The 17,844-nt window shown below is 38.1% G+C and overlaps 1 protein-coding gene across 3 annotated transcripts in view; it reads right to left on the bottom strand.

Annotated features, from left to right (window-relative positions):
• kdm1a (lysine (K)-specific demethylase 1a) overlaps positions 1-17,844 on the bottom strand; it is a 65,689-nt gene that overhangs the window by 27,437 nt on the left and 20,408 nt on the right. For all 3 annotated transcript variants that reach the window (XM_043717387.2, XM_043717385.2, XM_043717386.2), the window contains 8 exons: positions 15,700-15,781; positions 15,033-15,127; positions 12,561-12,578; positions 9,056-9,198; positions 8,556-8,646; positions 4,613-4,747; positions 3,335-3,408; positions 2,419-2,530 (listed from right to left, as the gene is read on the bottom strand). In XM_043717387.2, coding sequence (XP_043573322.2) covers positions 2,419-2,530; positions 3,335-3,408; positions 4,613-4,747; positions 8,556-8,646; positions 9,056-9,198; positions 12,561-12,578; positions 15,033-15,127; positions 15,700-15,781 — 750 coding nt within the window. The remainder of the gene's footprint in view (positions 1-2,418; positions 2,531-3,334; positions 3,409-4,612; positions 4,748-8,555; positions 8,647-9,055; positions 9,199-12,560; positions 12,579-15,032; positions 15,128-15,699; positions 15,782-17,844) is intronic.

Below are 17,844 nucleotides of genomic sequence, written 5' to 3'. Positions count from 1 at the left end.
ATGCAAATATATTTTTTCTCAGATAAGGGGATTAACATGTTCACAGTATGCTAGGCTTGGCCTGAACAGCGTTTTGTACAGTTTTAGCACAATTTCCCAATATTGATTTCCTAGAGAGTGGTGTATAAAGGTCAACATTCCATTTGCTACCCCTATTACATGCTGAACATGTACTTAGTCTTTTGTGATTTATAAACAAAGACCCCAAATCCTCCTGCGTTGCAGCCTTCTGCAGTCCTTCTAATTAAGTCATATTCAACTCTATTCCTCGTGCCAAAGTGCATAACTTCAAATGTTCCCCACATTGTATTTCATCTGCCTAGTTTTTGCCCATTCTGTAGACTCAGCCATCCTCACTACTTATCTTCCCACCTATTTTTTTGTCATCCACAAACATGGCAATAGTACATTCCTTCTCAAATCCAAGTCATTAATAAATACTGTAAGTAACTGTGGCCCCAAGCACTGATCCCTGTGGCATTCTATTGGTTACAGGTTTCCATCCTGAAAATGCCTACTCCAGCTCTGAGTTTATCAAATTTCAATCCATGCTAGCATAACACTCCAAACACCATGGGTTCTTGTCTTATTAACTATCCTTCTGTGTGGTACCTTATCAAATACCTTTTGAAACCCAAATGTATTACATCATGCTGGCTCTCCCTTATCCACTATTTGTTGCCTCCTCAAAAGGAATTCGAATAAATTTGTCAAGCATGATTTCCCCTTCATGAAGCTACTCTGACTCTGCTTGATCATATCAAGTACTTCTAAAGCTCTATTACTTCCTTTATAATAGAATCTAACACTTTCCCAATAACGAAAGTTAAACTAATAGTTACCAGTTTATTGTCTCTTTCCCTTTTTTAGTAAGGGCGTTACATTAGCATTTTTGCAATTCTCTGGGGTTTTCCAATCTACAAATCTTAAGGATTCTGGAAGATTACTTGTAGAGCATCCACAATAGTAATTCCTTTAATAATCTAGAATGCTACCTATCAGGTCCAGGGGACTTGTTGGCTTCCAGACCAATTAATTTCCCTAGTACTTCTTCGTCTAGAAATAGCTATTGTATTATGTTTTCCTCCACCTTTTGTCACTTAATTTAGTAATTTTGGTACCTCTATTGTGAAGACCGATGTAAAGTATTTAGTGATCCCTCTGTCATTTTCTGGTTCCCCATTACTATTTCACCTGCTTCACTCTCTAAAAGGCCTAAGTTCACCATTGCTAATCGCTTCCTCTTTATACAGTTGAAGAAGCTCTTACTGTCCACTTTTAATATTGCCTGCTACTTTATTCGCAAAGTTTATTTTTGTCTCTATCATTTCTTGGTCACCTTTATAGATGGACGAAAAAGGGTCGAATTGTAGACTAGGTAATTAGGGCTACTGCTCACATGGAGAATAAACATTAATATAGATTGACTGGATGATGTTCTTCCCTGAAATTATAAACTGTTGTTATAGACTAAGCCAGACCACTCAAAACATTCTTAAGCAGGCAGCTCAGACCATAACTTTGCAATTTGTTTAGTAAGTGTACAGTGAAAATTACCCAGATTAAGTTAGCTAAGTTGACTACTAGATTTTAAAACAGACAAAAAATTATTCACAAAATTACACAATGAAACACAAAACAGAATAAAGAACCACTACTGAACTCAACCTATCAAGGTAGACTTAATTTATGCTGTTCCAAATATACACAACAGACCCAATAAGCAAACTCCCTTTAAAAACCAGTATAAATGGAACACATGCTTACAGGTTGAAGTTGAAGGGCAGAAAAGAAAGAGCGAGAGCTTTCACACAGCTCCCTGTTGAACTCCTAACCGGTTCAAGACTGAACTAAAACCTGCTCGACTCAGTTAGAGAGCTGACCACTCCCCTTTCATTATACAGATCACTTCTAAAACAGATCACTTTGGCCTGAAGTCTCATCTGTATACATATAAACAAAATGCCTCAAAATCCTTTTCATCCCTATACCAAACCAGACTGATTAAAGCCCTACCCGGTTTATTACCCCTCTGAAAAAAATCAAGGACAGAATCTTCTTGAGCCCAGGAACAGCCTTTAGAAAAAGGGGGACTAGCTTTGTGACACTGTGCACAGAGACTGCGCAACCACCTATTTTCCAGAATCGCCACGTATTACAAAAAAGGAGTCACCTGATTCTGGGAAAAAACAAATGTTTCAATATGCAGTTATTGTAGAGGATGCAGATTACAGATCACACATCATACAATGAAACTAACACAGGGAAACTAACAAATCAAGAGAAATTAGAGACGGGCAATAAATGCTGGTCAAGCCAATGATACCCATATTTGCCAAACCAATAATTAAAAAAGAAAATCCATATATCAACTACACCAGTCTGTGCTGCATTAGACATGGTTAAATATTCACTCACCTGGTCCCAATGCTTCAATGAAAGTGTGGAGAGAGGTGTTGCATTAGCAAATTCCAAGTTGGCAAAATGCCAATCCAAGATCTGTCGGTCCCTTGACGACAGGTAAACATCACTAAAACATGTAAAAGCATAATTCAAAAACAATTCAACATCTTGTCTTCTCATTTACCAAGATATTACAAGTTACAGTTTACAGGCCAGTGGTTCTCAAGGTTTGGTCCATAAGGGTTCTCCAAGTGGTCCCTTGGATGGTCTAAAATACAAATCACTGAAGTACAATCCCACAGATGAGTGTATCAAGAAAACATGCCAGAACCCTCATCCCCATCACCCACTTAGATAACAGACAACTCCTGTGAACTCAACGCAAGTTCACATGTGTGACAATGTAACTTCGTAAGCAATGTTTGTGCTGTTAATATGGAAGCAAGCATTCATTTCTCAGAAAAAAATATGATTTTACAAGGATAGTTTAAATGAAAACGTTCTCTTGTAGTATTAGCATTCATAATATGAAAGCATCTATACTTTTGTTTCTACAGTGAATTAATAATTAAATAATCGTGAACAAATGTATGCTCATCAATTTCTTACTTGAATATGGTGAGGTAGGACCATTAGGTGGTTTGCAAGATGTTTTTTAACCCTGTCCACCCCCCCATCCAAATGGTCAGCAGACGAAAACATTCGAGAACCGCTGCATCAGTCCACTCATACATTTCAATGTTTAGAAAAACTTGTGATTTGAGGCACATCCTCTAGTAAGGCAAGTCAAACACTGCTCATAGCTCTGCACATAATCCATCATCCCAACTACAGCATAGTGATAAAAACCTGGCAATTACATTGTGAAACACCCTAAACACTAGTCAAAATTATTTCAAAACATGCAAAGTGTATGCATGAATGGAAATACCTGGGTGGATTCGCTTCTAATTCCTGGAGCTTCTCCTCTAGTTTCACTTGGGCTTCTGCAAGCTCATCATATTCCTATTACAAATTAAGTAAAATGAATTTGTCATATCATCGCATAAAACAAATGCTGCTGAATGTTAGAGCAAAAGTTTGCTTCCCTTTACCTATGATACTGTGTTACGACTCAGCCCAAACTGTACTATGAACTAGCTATATTAGCGTCAAGCTCCTTGCAAAAGCTGCTCTTAACCAAAACATTAAAATCAAACTTTAATTCACCAACATTAATTTCATTTTCGATGCTAACAATGCTGTGATTTGTTCCAGTGAAAACAGATTTAGGAGTTATTTGTTCCATATTTAAGTGCTTTTGGACTGGATTTAGATTACCCCAAATAATTTCATTTTGCTAAGCAATACTCCCTGTTTGGATTCAGGTGAAAAGGAGAGTTCTTAGTAATTTTATTAACAATAGTGAAATTGCAGCAGGGAAACAGTCATTCAGCCCAAATATCCATGTTGACATTTAGCTTTCACCACTTCCTCAAACTCTGACAGCATCCAAACAAAATTGTTCTTTCCATACTTATGCCGCCATATCGTTGCAACAATGTCGCACCCCATACTGCAGCAAGTAACCATTAGAAGTTTCAGAGATCATCTTTATCCCTAGACTTTTACTGTTTGTGATAAATCGTAGAACTTCATTACCTTTTTCTACTGCTATATAAACCTAAAGTGCTCACTTTAACATCCTGCAAACTTTTTGTCTTATATTGCTTTCATTAACCCATAGCGCGAAGCCTACTTCTTTAAGAGCATAGCCAATGTGAATCAAATACATTACAAGTGTTTAAGGTGGTAAAATCGTGATTATTAGCAATTGGAACTGCATTACAAATTTTGATATATGAATATAACTCTAATTGGTGACCATGCTTCTGTAGGTGCAAGCAAGCACAGATCTTCAAATTGTCAGGAGGAAAACGTTTTTTAAAGTACAACACAGTACAGCACCACACCTTTGCCATCATTAGCCTTTGGTTCTAACAGCAGGCAGTGATGCAAGTAATTTTAAAAATGACAAGACATTCACATAAGACTATTACATCTCTTCTCCACATCCACACCAAAATCCAGGCTTTGCTGCTTTCAAGAGAAGGGTGAAAAATAAGTTGACAAATCTCCTCCCCCACCCAGCAAAAAGAAAAATGACAAAATAAAAGAAATTTCCACACAAATCCCTACACAATCAAGACAAACATAAAACAAGACTTGCCTTGCATAATGCAGTTAGATCTCTCAATTTACTTTTCACCAGAAATTCTGCTGTGATGTCACGTGGGGGCTTTACTTCAGAGGCTTCTTTGTACTGTTGATGTAGCTCTTTTATCTTTTCCTTCAGTGATACCATCTGACACAGTTTTTTAAAAAAAGTAAAGCGAGACAAAAGATACTGGTGAACATGGGATGACCCCATGTAAAATTCTTTTGAATGTCATTGTCCTACACAACATTTAGTCTGTCATTAAAAACTGAAGATATACTGGAAATTTTCAGCAGATCAAACAGCATTTGTAGACAATAACAGAGTTAAGATATCAGATCAATGATCATGGAAATTAAAATGCCTTTCTGTACCCTTTAATATCCACAGACAACTGCAAATTATAAACAGAAAGTGCTGGTGAAACTCAATATGTCCAGCAGCAATGGAGAGAGAAACAGAGTTAATGTTTTGAATCCCATCTAACATAAGAGTCATATGGGATTCAAAATTTGGCTTGAAGTGTTAACTCAGCTTCTCTCTCACTTTTTCTCTCTCTCTCTACAGATGCTACAGACCTGCTGAGTTTCTTCTGATCTTTTTTAAAGATTTCCTGTTCTTTATTTCAGGTTTCCAGCATCCGCAATACTGTGCTCTTATTTCAGTAAAGAATTATGCATTTTATGATGCCGTTAAAACAAAAATATACTTAAATTGCTTTTTGAAGAGCAATTGGGTTAAAGGTTTTAAAGCAGAGTAGGTTTACTCAGGAGATCACAAGTCTAGGGACTTACAAATTTCACAAGTCTGAAATAGAAACAGGAAATGTAAGCACCTCAAAAAAAAGGCAAGTTAAAATATCTGATGTGGACCCTTATACAGGATAACGCATATGCTGAAAAAGGGACTGCATTCCAAGGGCTAACCTGTTCTCTTTACAGATGCTAATGGAAGCTACTGTGGATTTTCCATACTTTTATTGATTTTGTTATAATTCCAGAAAAGTCAGATCCCATAGTGGCATGTTACATGATGGATCAGAAAATTCGTTTTTGCAATTTGGTCACCATGGTGATTACTCACCAAACATATTCACATAAGACGTAACAGAACACAAATTTATTACACAAAAGAAACAAAAATTAAAAGGACAATTTATAAAACTCTTAAGCATCAAAGGAAAGATTCAACCTTTTCCACAGCAGCTTCTTTTACAGAAACTTAATCCCAGTGAAGCATCACTCCTACCTCATCTTGAAGATTTCTTACACAACTGATTCTTTTCATTTCTAATGGCCAAGAGGCTCTTTATGAGTTCTAAGGACCTGGATTCCTCATAAGCTCTGACACCTTGGAGACTTCCACAACTTGGTGCAACTTGAAGATTGTACACACAAAAAGAATACATTTCCACTAGGATGAAACTGTTCTTATAAACGGAAATTTGATTCTAACCTTACTAGTGCTGTGTGCTATAAAACTCACTGCAAACATGTCAATTAACTCCACAAGTACTTTACTAGGCATGTACCTTCAGTCAAATACTTTCTTGGAGATAATTTATTTCAATGTTCCAAATGACTTTCTGCTCTCCTAATGAATTATTTACCTCCATAGAAATTGAGCAGATTTATTTTATTTCTACTTTAGATGCCAAATTCCCAAATGATCATAATATATCATTAATCTTTATCACAGTATATCATATATCCTTGAAAAAAAGGTTTTAAAAAGGATAGTAATAGAAAAATCAATTTAATGACCAATTGTTCTTCAAACAGATTTCATGAAGAGTCAGTGGATTCTAAATGCTAATGCTACTTTTCCGCATCCATGAACACCAACTAGCCACAAAACGACATGACCAACTATCCCTAGTAGCCACACACGCAGACGACAAGCAACATGAATTCGACTGGGACAACACTACCATTATAGGGCAAGCCAAACAAAGAACAGTCAGGGAATTCCTAGAAGTATGGCACTCATCCACAAACTCCATCAACAAACACATCGACCTGGACCCAATATACTGGCCACTACAGCGGACAGCTGAAACTGACAACCGGAAGCGGCAGGGACAGGCCACTATAAACACCACAGAAGTGCTTCACAGGAGGCTCCCAAGCACTGAGGATACCACCTAGACAGGGGACGAAACGTTTGCAACAAAAACTTCCAGCTCGGCGAACAGAACCACAGCTACTTTTCCCCCTACGGCTACAGCCTGACCTGCTGAGTTTCACCAGCCATTTCTACTTTGTTTTAGATCTCCTGGAATCAAAGCTCATTGCTTTATTATATTATTCTTCAAGTGTTGCAATGACAGCTAGTAAATGGTGGGCAAGGTGTTACTGTCAAATGAAGTTGAAAACCAAATAAAAAAAAAATCTCTAGCATTACACAGAGTCATAGCACGGAAACAGACTCTTCGGTCCAACTTGTCCATTCCGACCAGATATCCCAACCCAATGTAGTCCCATGTGCCAGCACCCCCGGCCCATATCCCTCCAAACCCTTCCTATTCATATACCCATCCAGATGCCTTTTAAATGTTGTAATTGTACTAGCCTTCACCACTTCCTCTGGTAGCTCATTCCATACATGCACCACCCTCTGCGTCAAAGAGTTGCCCCTTAGGTCTCTTTTATATCTTTTCTCCTCTCACCCTAAACCTATGCCTTCTAGTTCTGGACTCCCCCCACCCCAGGGAAAAGACTTTGTCTATTTATCCTATCCATGCCCCTCATGATTTTATAAACCTCTGTAAGGTAACCCCTCAACCTCTGACGCTCCAGGGAAAACAGCTCTAGTCTATACATCCTCTCCCTCTAGCTCAAATCCTAACCCTGGCAACATCCTTGTAAATCTTTTCTGAACCTACATGACATGCAAAGGATTTTGTAAACTACATAACTTCAATTCTCGCTCCATAACGGATTATCATTTATAAATAAAACCTTGTCCAGTCTTTAAAATGTACAGTTGCTTCAACTAAAGGACCAAGCATTTACACACTGCAGTGAGTTAGAAACAGATAATCAGATCTGCAATACTCATCATCAGCAGCAGCAGCAGCATCACAGGGTAGAAGATGGTAGTGCATCCCAACATAAAATTTAATAATCACAAAATCAAGGAATATGCAAAAACCATGACTGATTTCTTTATAAATGTGATAGCGTTTTTAAGAATATTTCCCTCTTAGCATAGAGTACTTCAGGAGTGAAGATGCACATTTGGAGAAATACTATAACTCTGATGCTGGATCAGTGGTGCTGGAAGAGCACAGCAATTCAGGCAGCATCCGAGGACAGGCAAAATCGACGTTTCGGGCAAAATCCCTTCATCAGGAATAAAGGCAGAGAGCCTGAAGTTCACGAGACTAGCAATTAAAATTAAATTGCTGGACATACAAACTTCATTCAGCTTCCACATAACCGTAAGCATGCCCACAGTAAGGTGATAAAAATTCCTTAACTTTGTTCTCAATCCACTACTTAAATGGACTTTTCACATCACAAAAGGAGATCAAAAAGGTATCTATACAGCTGAAAGGTAATTACAAACATATCCTTTCAACAGAACCTGAACAGATTCTGGTCATTTGAAGGTTTCCTAATTAGTCAAACAATCTTTTTACATTATCCACCATGTAAGGCTGTTTGAAACAGATTGATTGAAAAGTCAATTCCCCTTCTGCTGAAAGATATAAAGTATATGGGTGTATAGTGAGGAAGTGTTTGAGGTGGTGTATCATCTTAATCTAGAGCAGGCTTAATGATCTTTGAATTTCAGACAAATCAAAACATAGGTCAGGGATACAGTCACATGCTTTAACATGTACTGGAAACTTCCTTAAAAGGAAAGATTTAATGGTCAAACATCAAATAAAGACAATTTATTTTCCTTATTTCCTAGTTTCTAGGTAAAACTTAAAGCAAGTTCAAATTACCTTATTTAGCAATTCTTTCAGATCCTCTTGCGTTTTCACTATTTTCTTCCAGTGCTCAATCTGTTCATCCTTCACGTGCTTTTCTTGCAGTCTATCAAGATTTCAAATTACTGTTTTAGTGCAACTGATGTTTTGGGGTTTATTGCCTTTACAATCTTATTATATTTGTATTTTATTAATAATTGCAATGACATACTTTAAACTTATTTCAATGGCTATTACGCTGACCTGCCACATAAAATTATTGAAGAGAACCAGAAAAACTGGTTGAAAAGATTAGAAATTTTTAAACTTCTCTTCCTTGAATCAAAAGTACGCCAACAAAATAAATTACACATTATGAACGAGAAACAGTGCTTGCTGAAGAAACTAATAATTGGTCAATTGCATTTTCAAGTATTTACAAGAGACAATTCATGAATACTTATTATTTGGACTGACTGGAAGACTTTATGCATGCAAGCATGTGAAATCTATCTAATAAGAGACTAAATACTCACTGGATGACAACTTCTAATGCCTGTCCTAATGATACAGGTTTATTATTCAAATAATTGAAGTCCAGCTGATGACTGAGGTAAGATGTAGCCTCAAGCAAGCGATTGAATTCCTGCTCTACCATCTCATCTTTTTCTTTGGGAACCTGAAAAACAGGGAAAAAATACTATTGCTAAATCAACAGAGACAGGATGATAAATTTATGTGAGAAAGAACAAAAGCTACATCAAAGTCGGTATAGGTCGGTGCATTGTGTATAGGAGTTGGAAGGGCATGTTGTTGCTATACAGGACATTGATTAGGCCACTTGTGGAATACTGCTTTCAATTCTGGTCTCCCTGCTGCAGGAAAGATCATGTAAAATTTGAAAGGGTTCAGAAAAGATTTACAAGAATTTTGCTAGGTTTGGAGAGTGTGAGCTATATGGAGAGGCTGAATATGCTGGGGCTATTTTTCCTGCAGCGTTGGAGGCTGAGGTGTGAACTTATAGAAGGTTTATATAATCATGAGAGGCATGGATAGGGTGAATAACCAAGGTACTTTTCCAAGGGTAGGGGAGCCCAAAACTAGAGGGCATAGGTTTACGATGAAAGAGGAAAGATTTAAAAGGGATCTAAAGGGCAACCTTTTCATCAGGGGGTGGTGTGTGTATAGAATGAACTGCCAGAGGAAGGGGTAGAGATTACAATTACAATATTTAAAAGGCATCTGGGTGGGTATACGAATAAGAAGGGTTTATAGGGATATGGGCTAAATGCCAGCAAATAGGATGAGATTAATTTAGAGTCATACAGACGTACAGCATGGAAACAGACCCTGCGGTCCAACCCGTCCATGTCGACCAGATATCCCAACCCAATCTAGTCCCATCTGCCAGCACCTGGCCCATATCCCTTCAAACCCTTCCTATTCATATACCCATCCAAATGCCTCTTAAATGTTGCAATTGTACCAGCCTCCACCACATCCTCTGGCAGCTCATTCCATACACGTACCACTCTCTGCGTGAAAAAGTTTCCCCATAGGTCTCTTTTCTATCTTTTCCCTCTCACCCTAAACCTATGCCCTCTAGTTCTGGACTCCCCAACCCCAGGGAAAAGACTTTGTCTATTTAGCCTATCCATACCCCTCATGATTTTGTAAACCTCTATAAGGTCACCCCTCAGCCTCCGACGCTCCAGGGAAAACAGCCCCAGCCTGTTCAGCCTCTCCCTATCGCTCAAATCCTCCAACCCTGGCAACATCCTTGTAAATCTTTTTTGAACCCTTTCAAGTTTCACAACATCTTTCCGATAGAAAGAGACCAGAATTGCACGCAATATTCCAACAGTGGCCTAACCAATGTCCTGTACAGCCGCAACATGACCTCCCAACTCCTGTACCCAATACTCTGACCAATAAAGGAAAGCATACCAAACACCTTCTTCACTATCCTATCTACCAGCGACTCCACTTTCAAAGAGCTATGAACCTGCACTCCAAGGTCTCTTTGTTCATCAACACTCCCTAGGACCTTACCATTAAGTGTACAAGTCCTGCTAAGATTTGCTTTCCCAAAAATGCAGCACCTCGCATTTATCTGAATTAAACTCCATCTGCCACTTCTCAGCCCATTGGCCCATCTGGTCAAGATCCTGTTGTAATCTGAGGTAACCCTCTTTGCTGTCCATTGCACATCCAATTTTGGTGTCACCTGCAAACTTACTAACTGTACTTCTTATGCTCGCATCCAAATCATTTATGTAATTTAGGACGAGTTGAGCCGAAGGGTCCAATTCTGTGCTGTACATCTCTATTAGAAGAGTTAGGTGGCTGCACACAGCAAAGAAAGAATTACAAATGTAATGCCTATTAGGAGAGATTCAAGTTTTCAAAACCAAAACTTCACAAAGCAAAGAACTGACTCTATTTTAAATCCCTTCATGTTTGAAAATAAAATCCTTACAGGGCTAAGTGGGTAGTGACCAAAATATGTTGTAGATCAAACATAACCCTTACCAACAAACCTGTCTTTTTTAGGGGATGCCAAGTCCCTTTCAACTTTTTGTTTAGTACAGCCACGCATGTGTTGCGACTTCAAAAAGGACCATCCAGTGTGCAGCTGGCACAGAGATTTCTGTGTTGTTGCACTGCTACAGAGTTTATGGGGAACATTCGTCCCATGACCCATTGGTGTCGCTATCCATGCTGGATGCTGTATGTGACATTTCAGTGAAATTCATGTCAGCAGTGAGTTTCAACGTGAATTTGTCACAACTGGAAAGCTGAATTGTTAACCACGTGAGGATGTCAAATCCTCAACTGTGAATATTTGGTTAGTCATAAACATTGTCATTTTATCCTTTACTGGGGTACAGAAATGAATCTTTAGGTGTTTAGGTTTTACTTCAGATTTGACACTTATGGCAAATGGTTAGCTCAAATCTTAATGCACAAAGTATCTAGAGTTTTTGCCTCCACAACACACATCAGTTTGCCATCAGGTGTACATAAAACATTAAACCTTGGATATAAAACCAAAACCAATTTAGATAAGGACAAAACTGGCTACCATAAGCAAACCAGGTCTCAAGTTGAGGTTCATGTTCCTTTCATCATTCAAGCTAACATTAAGAATTTTAGCACTATTAATTTATCTAATTAAATTATCAAATATGCCTTTAAAATAAAAACTCCAGTGTTTTTAATGGGATAAAAAGGCCATGAATAAAAAAAATTCACCAATTTAATGCAGCTGCTACATTTCAATGATGTGAATTCAAATCAACAAATCATTTTGTATAAGGAGCACGCCCGCCTATGTTATGGTTGCACTCATACTATTACAAAGCTCTTTATTGTATGGTATCTGCTTTTATAACCTTGTCAGACTCCAATTACGTCCTCCCACAGTCGTGATAGCATAATACCACAGCTGTGCCTTTCCTCGCTTCTTAGCAGCACTATGAAGAAACACTTATGCTCCAAACCATTCTATTCTTGACAGTGAGGAAACTGAAATGCTTGCTATTTAATTAAATGTAAAAATGAAGTAAATTAAAATAATAACGCATGTATGACTTCAAATGAGGACTGCATTAACCTAATCACATTGTGGCCCATTTTAATTCTAGATTACAATTAGCTTTCACAGGATTGTTGTGGCATAGTGGTAGTGGCCCTACCTCTGAGCCTGAAGGCCCAATTTGAAACCTCACCTGTTCAGGTGTGTATTAACATGTCTGAACAGATTGATTAAAATATCTATACTTGGTTTTCACCCTTCATGTACTACACCATGGGAGATTCGATAATTATATTGTTAACTCCAGTCAATCAAATGAGTTTTATACAATCTAAGGACTGGTATACTGCAAACCACATCTACACTTATTTCCAATAATCCAAAATGCTAAAATATTTCAAATAATTAAACAGATCTTTCACCCCTCCCTCCACCCACCACAATGACTTCCTGCTCTTTGTGAGGTATCATAATATATGCCCATCAAAAGTAAAAATACATACGTTTGTGCATCTTTCTCCCTGCATTAGCATCAGATTCCAAACATCGGGAATTGACATAGAAAGAAAAACGGGAGAAAAAGTTATTAGTGTCTTGACCTAGTGACCACCATTTTGAAGTGCTCAACCTTTAAAAGGAACAAACTATTATTTATATAATGCCTTATTATGGTTGCCAGGACAGCTCAAATATTTCAAAATTGTAACCACTGCCATTTTTATGGTAATGCAGTAGCCATTTTGCTTAAAAAGAGTAAAGGAAGTGAATGAGTAGTTAGTCTATTTTTGGTAGCCTTGATTGAGGGATGAATGTTCAGTGGCATAACAGAAGAGATTCCTGCTCTTCCTCAAATCATCCAAAGGGATTATTAATGCTAACATAATATGGCACCTTCAACAAAGTAATGTTCTCTCATTACTGCTCTGAAGTATCAGTCTACAAGGCTTCCTTGCATTATCTGGAATTAGATTTAAGTCTACAAACCTTCTGATTCACAGGCAAAAGTGGTACTAAACGAGGCAAATTCAGAGTTCATTTATAATGCAGAGTTTGCATTCTTCCAAGAAGAATGCATTATGCTCGGCATGCCAGGAGAAAACATTCAGTACAAGATTAACATCTCCTACTTCACATCCAGTGGTATCAACTTTCCTCAAGTCAAGAAACCCAGAACTTGCCATAATCACTTCAACTGCACCATCAACAGAGCACTACCATACCATCAACAGGGCAACTTTACTTGCCAAAAAACTCAATCCCTGTTTCCTTTCTGAGCAAATAGTCCAGCAGCAAATCAATTAGAAGGACTGTATCATATAATAAATACATCAGGTATAATAGTCAATCGTTTAGAATTTCAGTAGCATTGACTTGAGTAAATCCTGAATGTCTTTGTTCACTACTATATCTTGAGAGCCCTGAATTCCTCCCTGAAATTCAAACTGAATGTAGAAATTCCTGAAGTAGTTGATCAAGAATCCTGATGACAACTAACAAACAACTGCATAATTATTCAACTATATCATTATTAAATGCATTTTTAAAAAAAACTTTAATAGTCCAAAGCTCTTAATTTAGCACACACAAATGTCTTGATTTTTGGTTTTTTATCTTGACAACCTCAATACAACTTCTGGTTTTCACATCAGCTAACCAGAAACCACCCAACTGTAGATATAAAAAGTAGCACAATGTTTCCCAGCCATAATCAATAATATCCCTAGATGCTGGCAAGTCTACACAAATGCATTCTCCCAGAGACACCCAATTCGGCACAACAATGAAACAGTAGTACAACAATAGAATTAGCCAGTTGTCAGGAGCAACACCACTGCAATACTACTAACCCGACCTCCAACAACAAACAACTTTAAAAAAAATTAAACTTTAATCTTACTCACATTCACTCCTAAAAGTATAATTAAAACAAACAGAATGGAGGAAGGGAAGATTAAATAAATAATGATAAACTTACATAGGTGTTTTCTGTTTAGGTTTACACTAACCTTTTCCTTTACAAGAACTGAAGTGTTTAATTTACCAGTCAGCTTTCTGATATTCAATTCCTATCAGAAAGTTGACAATTTTTAAACATTTGTTTTTGGTAATAAAATATTTTATCAACTAGTCAAAATGTAAAAATTGACATTCACATCAAACTTGATCAGGTCAGCCTTATATTAAAAACATTAAAATAAAAGATCTGAAGGAAAATAAATTAATTTATAAATTCGGCTCATGCATAAGTGACTAAATAATTTGCGCCTTGCTAAAGGCAAAATATGATAAGTTACAAGGCTTCATTCAGAAAAAGGTAGGTTTTACTTTATGTTTGAGAACACATATCCGAAGAGAACACTAAGGAACTGTTACACAAGTGAAGATTAAATAAAGTTCCTGAATCCGCACAAAGATTGTTTGGCTTCTTTAACTGGTGATTTGAGGACTTTATGAATGTCAGGAAGAAGTTTGGTAAGCACAACCCATATCATCCTCTACTTCACACAGGGCAAACCACATCCACACCTGTTGTAAGTGGTGGAGACTGAATACTCATTATATTAAAGTCTTACAGAAAATTAAAAGGATTCCTGGTTCAAACAAAACCTGTATGGTCTTTAGGGTGCAAGACAACTTTAGAGCGATTTGTAGACTAAGATAATACCTTTACATAGGGTCACACCTCCTTATTTTTACATCCAAAACCCCTTCACTTTCACTTTCAGTTTCTAGCTAATGAATTCAACTCTGCACCCAGTCACTAGGAAATGCAGGAATGCCAACTTTGCCAATCCAAATAGATGCATCCTTGCCATTCATTCAAATTCTTCCACAGTAGCATAGCAAATATCTTATAAATCCACAGTGCAGTAAGACCTTTAATCTAGGATGAATTTACCATATCTACAGGAGTAAAGCAAGTCTAACTATTATACTGTTTGTGAAGAATTTGTAATCAATTATTTTAGACTTACAGCCTGCCCATTTGCCTCGTAAAGGGGGCACTTTTGTTTTATTTTGGCCAGCTCCATGTTCACTTGCTTGCTAACCACTGCCATTGGGTTTCCACCTGCAAAATAAAGGGATAGATGGCATTTGGTAGAAATACACAGATAAACAGACTGAAATATAAATGCCTTACACCTCATCAGTCAGCTCAGTTGGCCGGACAGTTGGTTTGCAATGCACAGCAACACCAACAGCACGGGTTCAATTTCCGCACCAGCTGAAGTTACTATGAAGGTCCCATCTTCTCAACCTCACAAATGACCTCAGGTTGCAATATTTAACAAGAAGAAAATAATTCAATACAGAGTAATTATTTCCAATAGCAGGCAATACCAGAATAGCTAACAAAATTACAGCTAAGAGATTACAAAATAAGATCACACAACAGTTTCTTCCCAGCAGAAAACATTATGGGAATCTGGAATACTCTGCCAAATTGATAGAGATTTGCTAAGCGAGGGCCTGAAGGGATGAGGACTATAAACAGACTAAGGTATATATTCGTCACCTGATGGTACATGTTCAAGGATCAGAAAGAACTACACCATTCTTATTACTTTCGTAAAGCTTCATCAAGCCAGCCTCCTCCCAAACATACAAGAAAATTATTTTTGGAGATTATACAAAACTTACCAAGTCCTGTTACAACCATGGCGCCCAAATCAGCAACATAGTTTCCCTTTCTAAATGTGGCTACTCGACCTCCAACACGATCCTGCAATTTAAGTGATTATGAAGTGGTAAGTGCGCTCATTTGTACACAACACAATAAAATCACTAATATGGTTCACACTTTTTTTAAAATTCCATCATGGGACGTGAGCTGTGCTGGATAGAATGGCATTTATTACCCATCCCTAATTACTTTGACAAGTAGTGCTTCCTTGAACCATTGCAAACCCTGGCGTATGGGGGACACAAACTTCTTTAGGAAGGAAATTCTAGGTTTTTAACCCACCGACAGTGAAGAAACGGAAACATACAGGCAATCCCTGGGCTGCAAATGGGTTCTGTTCGCAAGTTGATTTGTACACAAGTTGGAACACAACATAAAATAGCTGTTCTTAAATACAGGAAGTGTTCATATGGCAGATCTCCAAAATTACATCCTGTATGGGATTGTGTTCATAAGTAAAAATGCTCTTAATTTGGGGATCCCCTGTAGTTCAGAGTCTAGATGGTGTGTAGCTTTTAGGGGAACTTGGAGATAGTGATGTTTTATCCTTCTAGGAAATAGAGATCACAAGGTTGAAACTTGCTATGGAAGGAACCTTGGTTATTTGCTATAGTTTGTCATGTGGATGCTATAGTTTGTCATATGGCCACTATATATCAGTGGTAAAGGGAGTAATTGTTGAAAGTGCTGGAAGGATTACAAATCAAGTAGTGTTGTTGGAGCTGCACACATCCAGGCAAGTGGACAGCATTGCATCACATTCCTGACTTCTGTCTTGTGGATAGCAAACATGCAGTGGGGACACATGAAGTGAGTTGCTCATTGCAAAACTCTCAGCTTTTGGCCTGTTCTTGGAAGCCACAATATTAATATGGATGGTCCACTTTAGTTGATGAAAAATATTAACCCATAGAATGGTGGAAATTCAGCGATCACAGTGCCACTGAATATCATGGAGAGATGGTCATCGACTGGCACTTGTGTGGAATCTGTGCTATTTGGTACTTATCCAAACCTGGTTGCTGCCCAGGTCTTACTGCATATGAACATAAACTGTTACAGTAACTGAGGAATTGCAAATGATGCTGAACATGGCGCAATCAACCCTACCACTTTTGACCTTATGATGGATGTAAAGATCACTGATGAATCAGTTGAAGATGTTATATGCCAAGAACACAATGAAGATCACCTGCACTGATGCACCAAGTGTTTGGTATCCAATAATAACCATCTTCTTTTATGCTAGGTATGACTCCAACCAAAGATTTCCTCTGACACCAGTTTAGCTAAGGTTCCCAGATGCCTCATCTAGCCAAATGCTGTCTTGAGGTCAAGGACAGTCACATTCACTTCATCTCTGAAGTTCAGATCTCCACCAGTTTAGGAGCAAGGCTGCAGTGAGGTCAGGAGCTGAGTGGCCCAAGTGAGAATCACACCAGCAGATTTTCACGATTGAAGTTCCATAAGCTCTGTCTCAATCTCTATAACCATACAGCATTACTAATAAAAGGCACAGATGTTACTGATTTTCTATTGCCAAAAGCACATGGTACATCGGAAATATTGGACAGAATTCAATATTTGCAATGTGAGCCTTGCTCATGGGAGTTTTGCATCACCTCTACTGAGGAAGGTCTATCAGTAACATGTGCCAGCTATGCAGCTATCGGAGGCCTAGGCGCAACAAGAGACTACAGCTCACAGGCAAGTGTTAGTGGGGAGTTTTTAGAGACAAGGGTCAAGGTTGGTTTTTAAGCAGACAAGAGATTTGGTACCATTAAACACCCACGCAGTCTGCAAGGAAGTTCAGCAGCGTCTGTTTATCAGGCATCTCACGTGGTGACTGAACCCTGCTGGTGGGTGAATAACAGCAGTGCTGGGATGTGACCCCTAAGTGAGTATTACTGCATATTTCATGGGCCTCAATTAGTACTTGGGCAGGAATGCTATCCATGAGCACCCTGCCCCCCCACCAAACCTATTCAGGTGAGGGCAGAAAGCAGATATTTTTAATCTGGCAGGGTCCTCACCATTCAACGTATCACTTCATTAAATTCCACTACTTTTTTTATTTACTCGTGGGATGTGGTCATTGCTGC

Source organism: Chiloscyllium plagiosum, unplaced genomic scaffold, assembly GCF_037043375.1.
Source record: "Chiloscyllium plagiosum isolate Xiang-an unplaced genomic scaffold, Cpla_swu_hap1 HiC_scaffold_30, whole genome shotgun sequence".
Taxonomy (NCBI): Eukaryota; Metazoa; Chordata; class Chondrichthyes; order Orectolobiformes; family Hemiscylliidae; genus Chiloscyllium; species Chiloscyllium plagiosum.
This window is presented reverse-complemented; position numbering and strand designations above follow the sequence as displayed.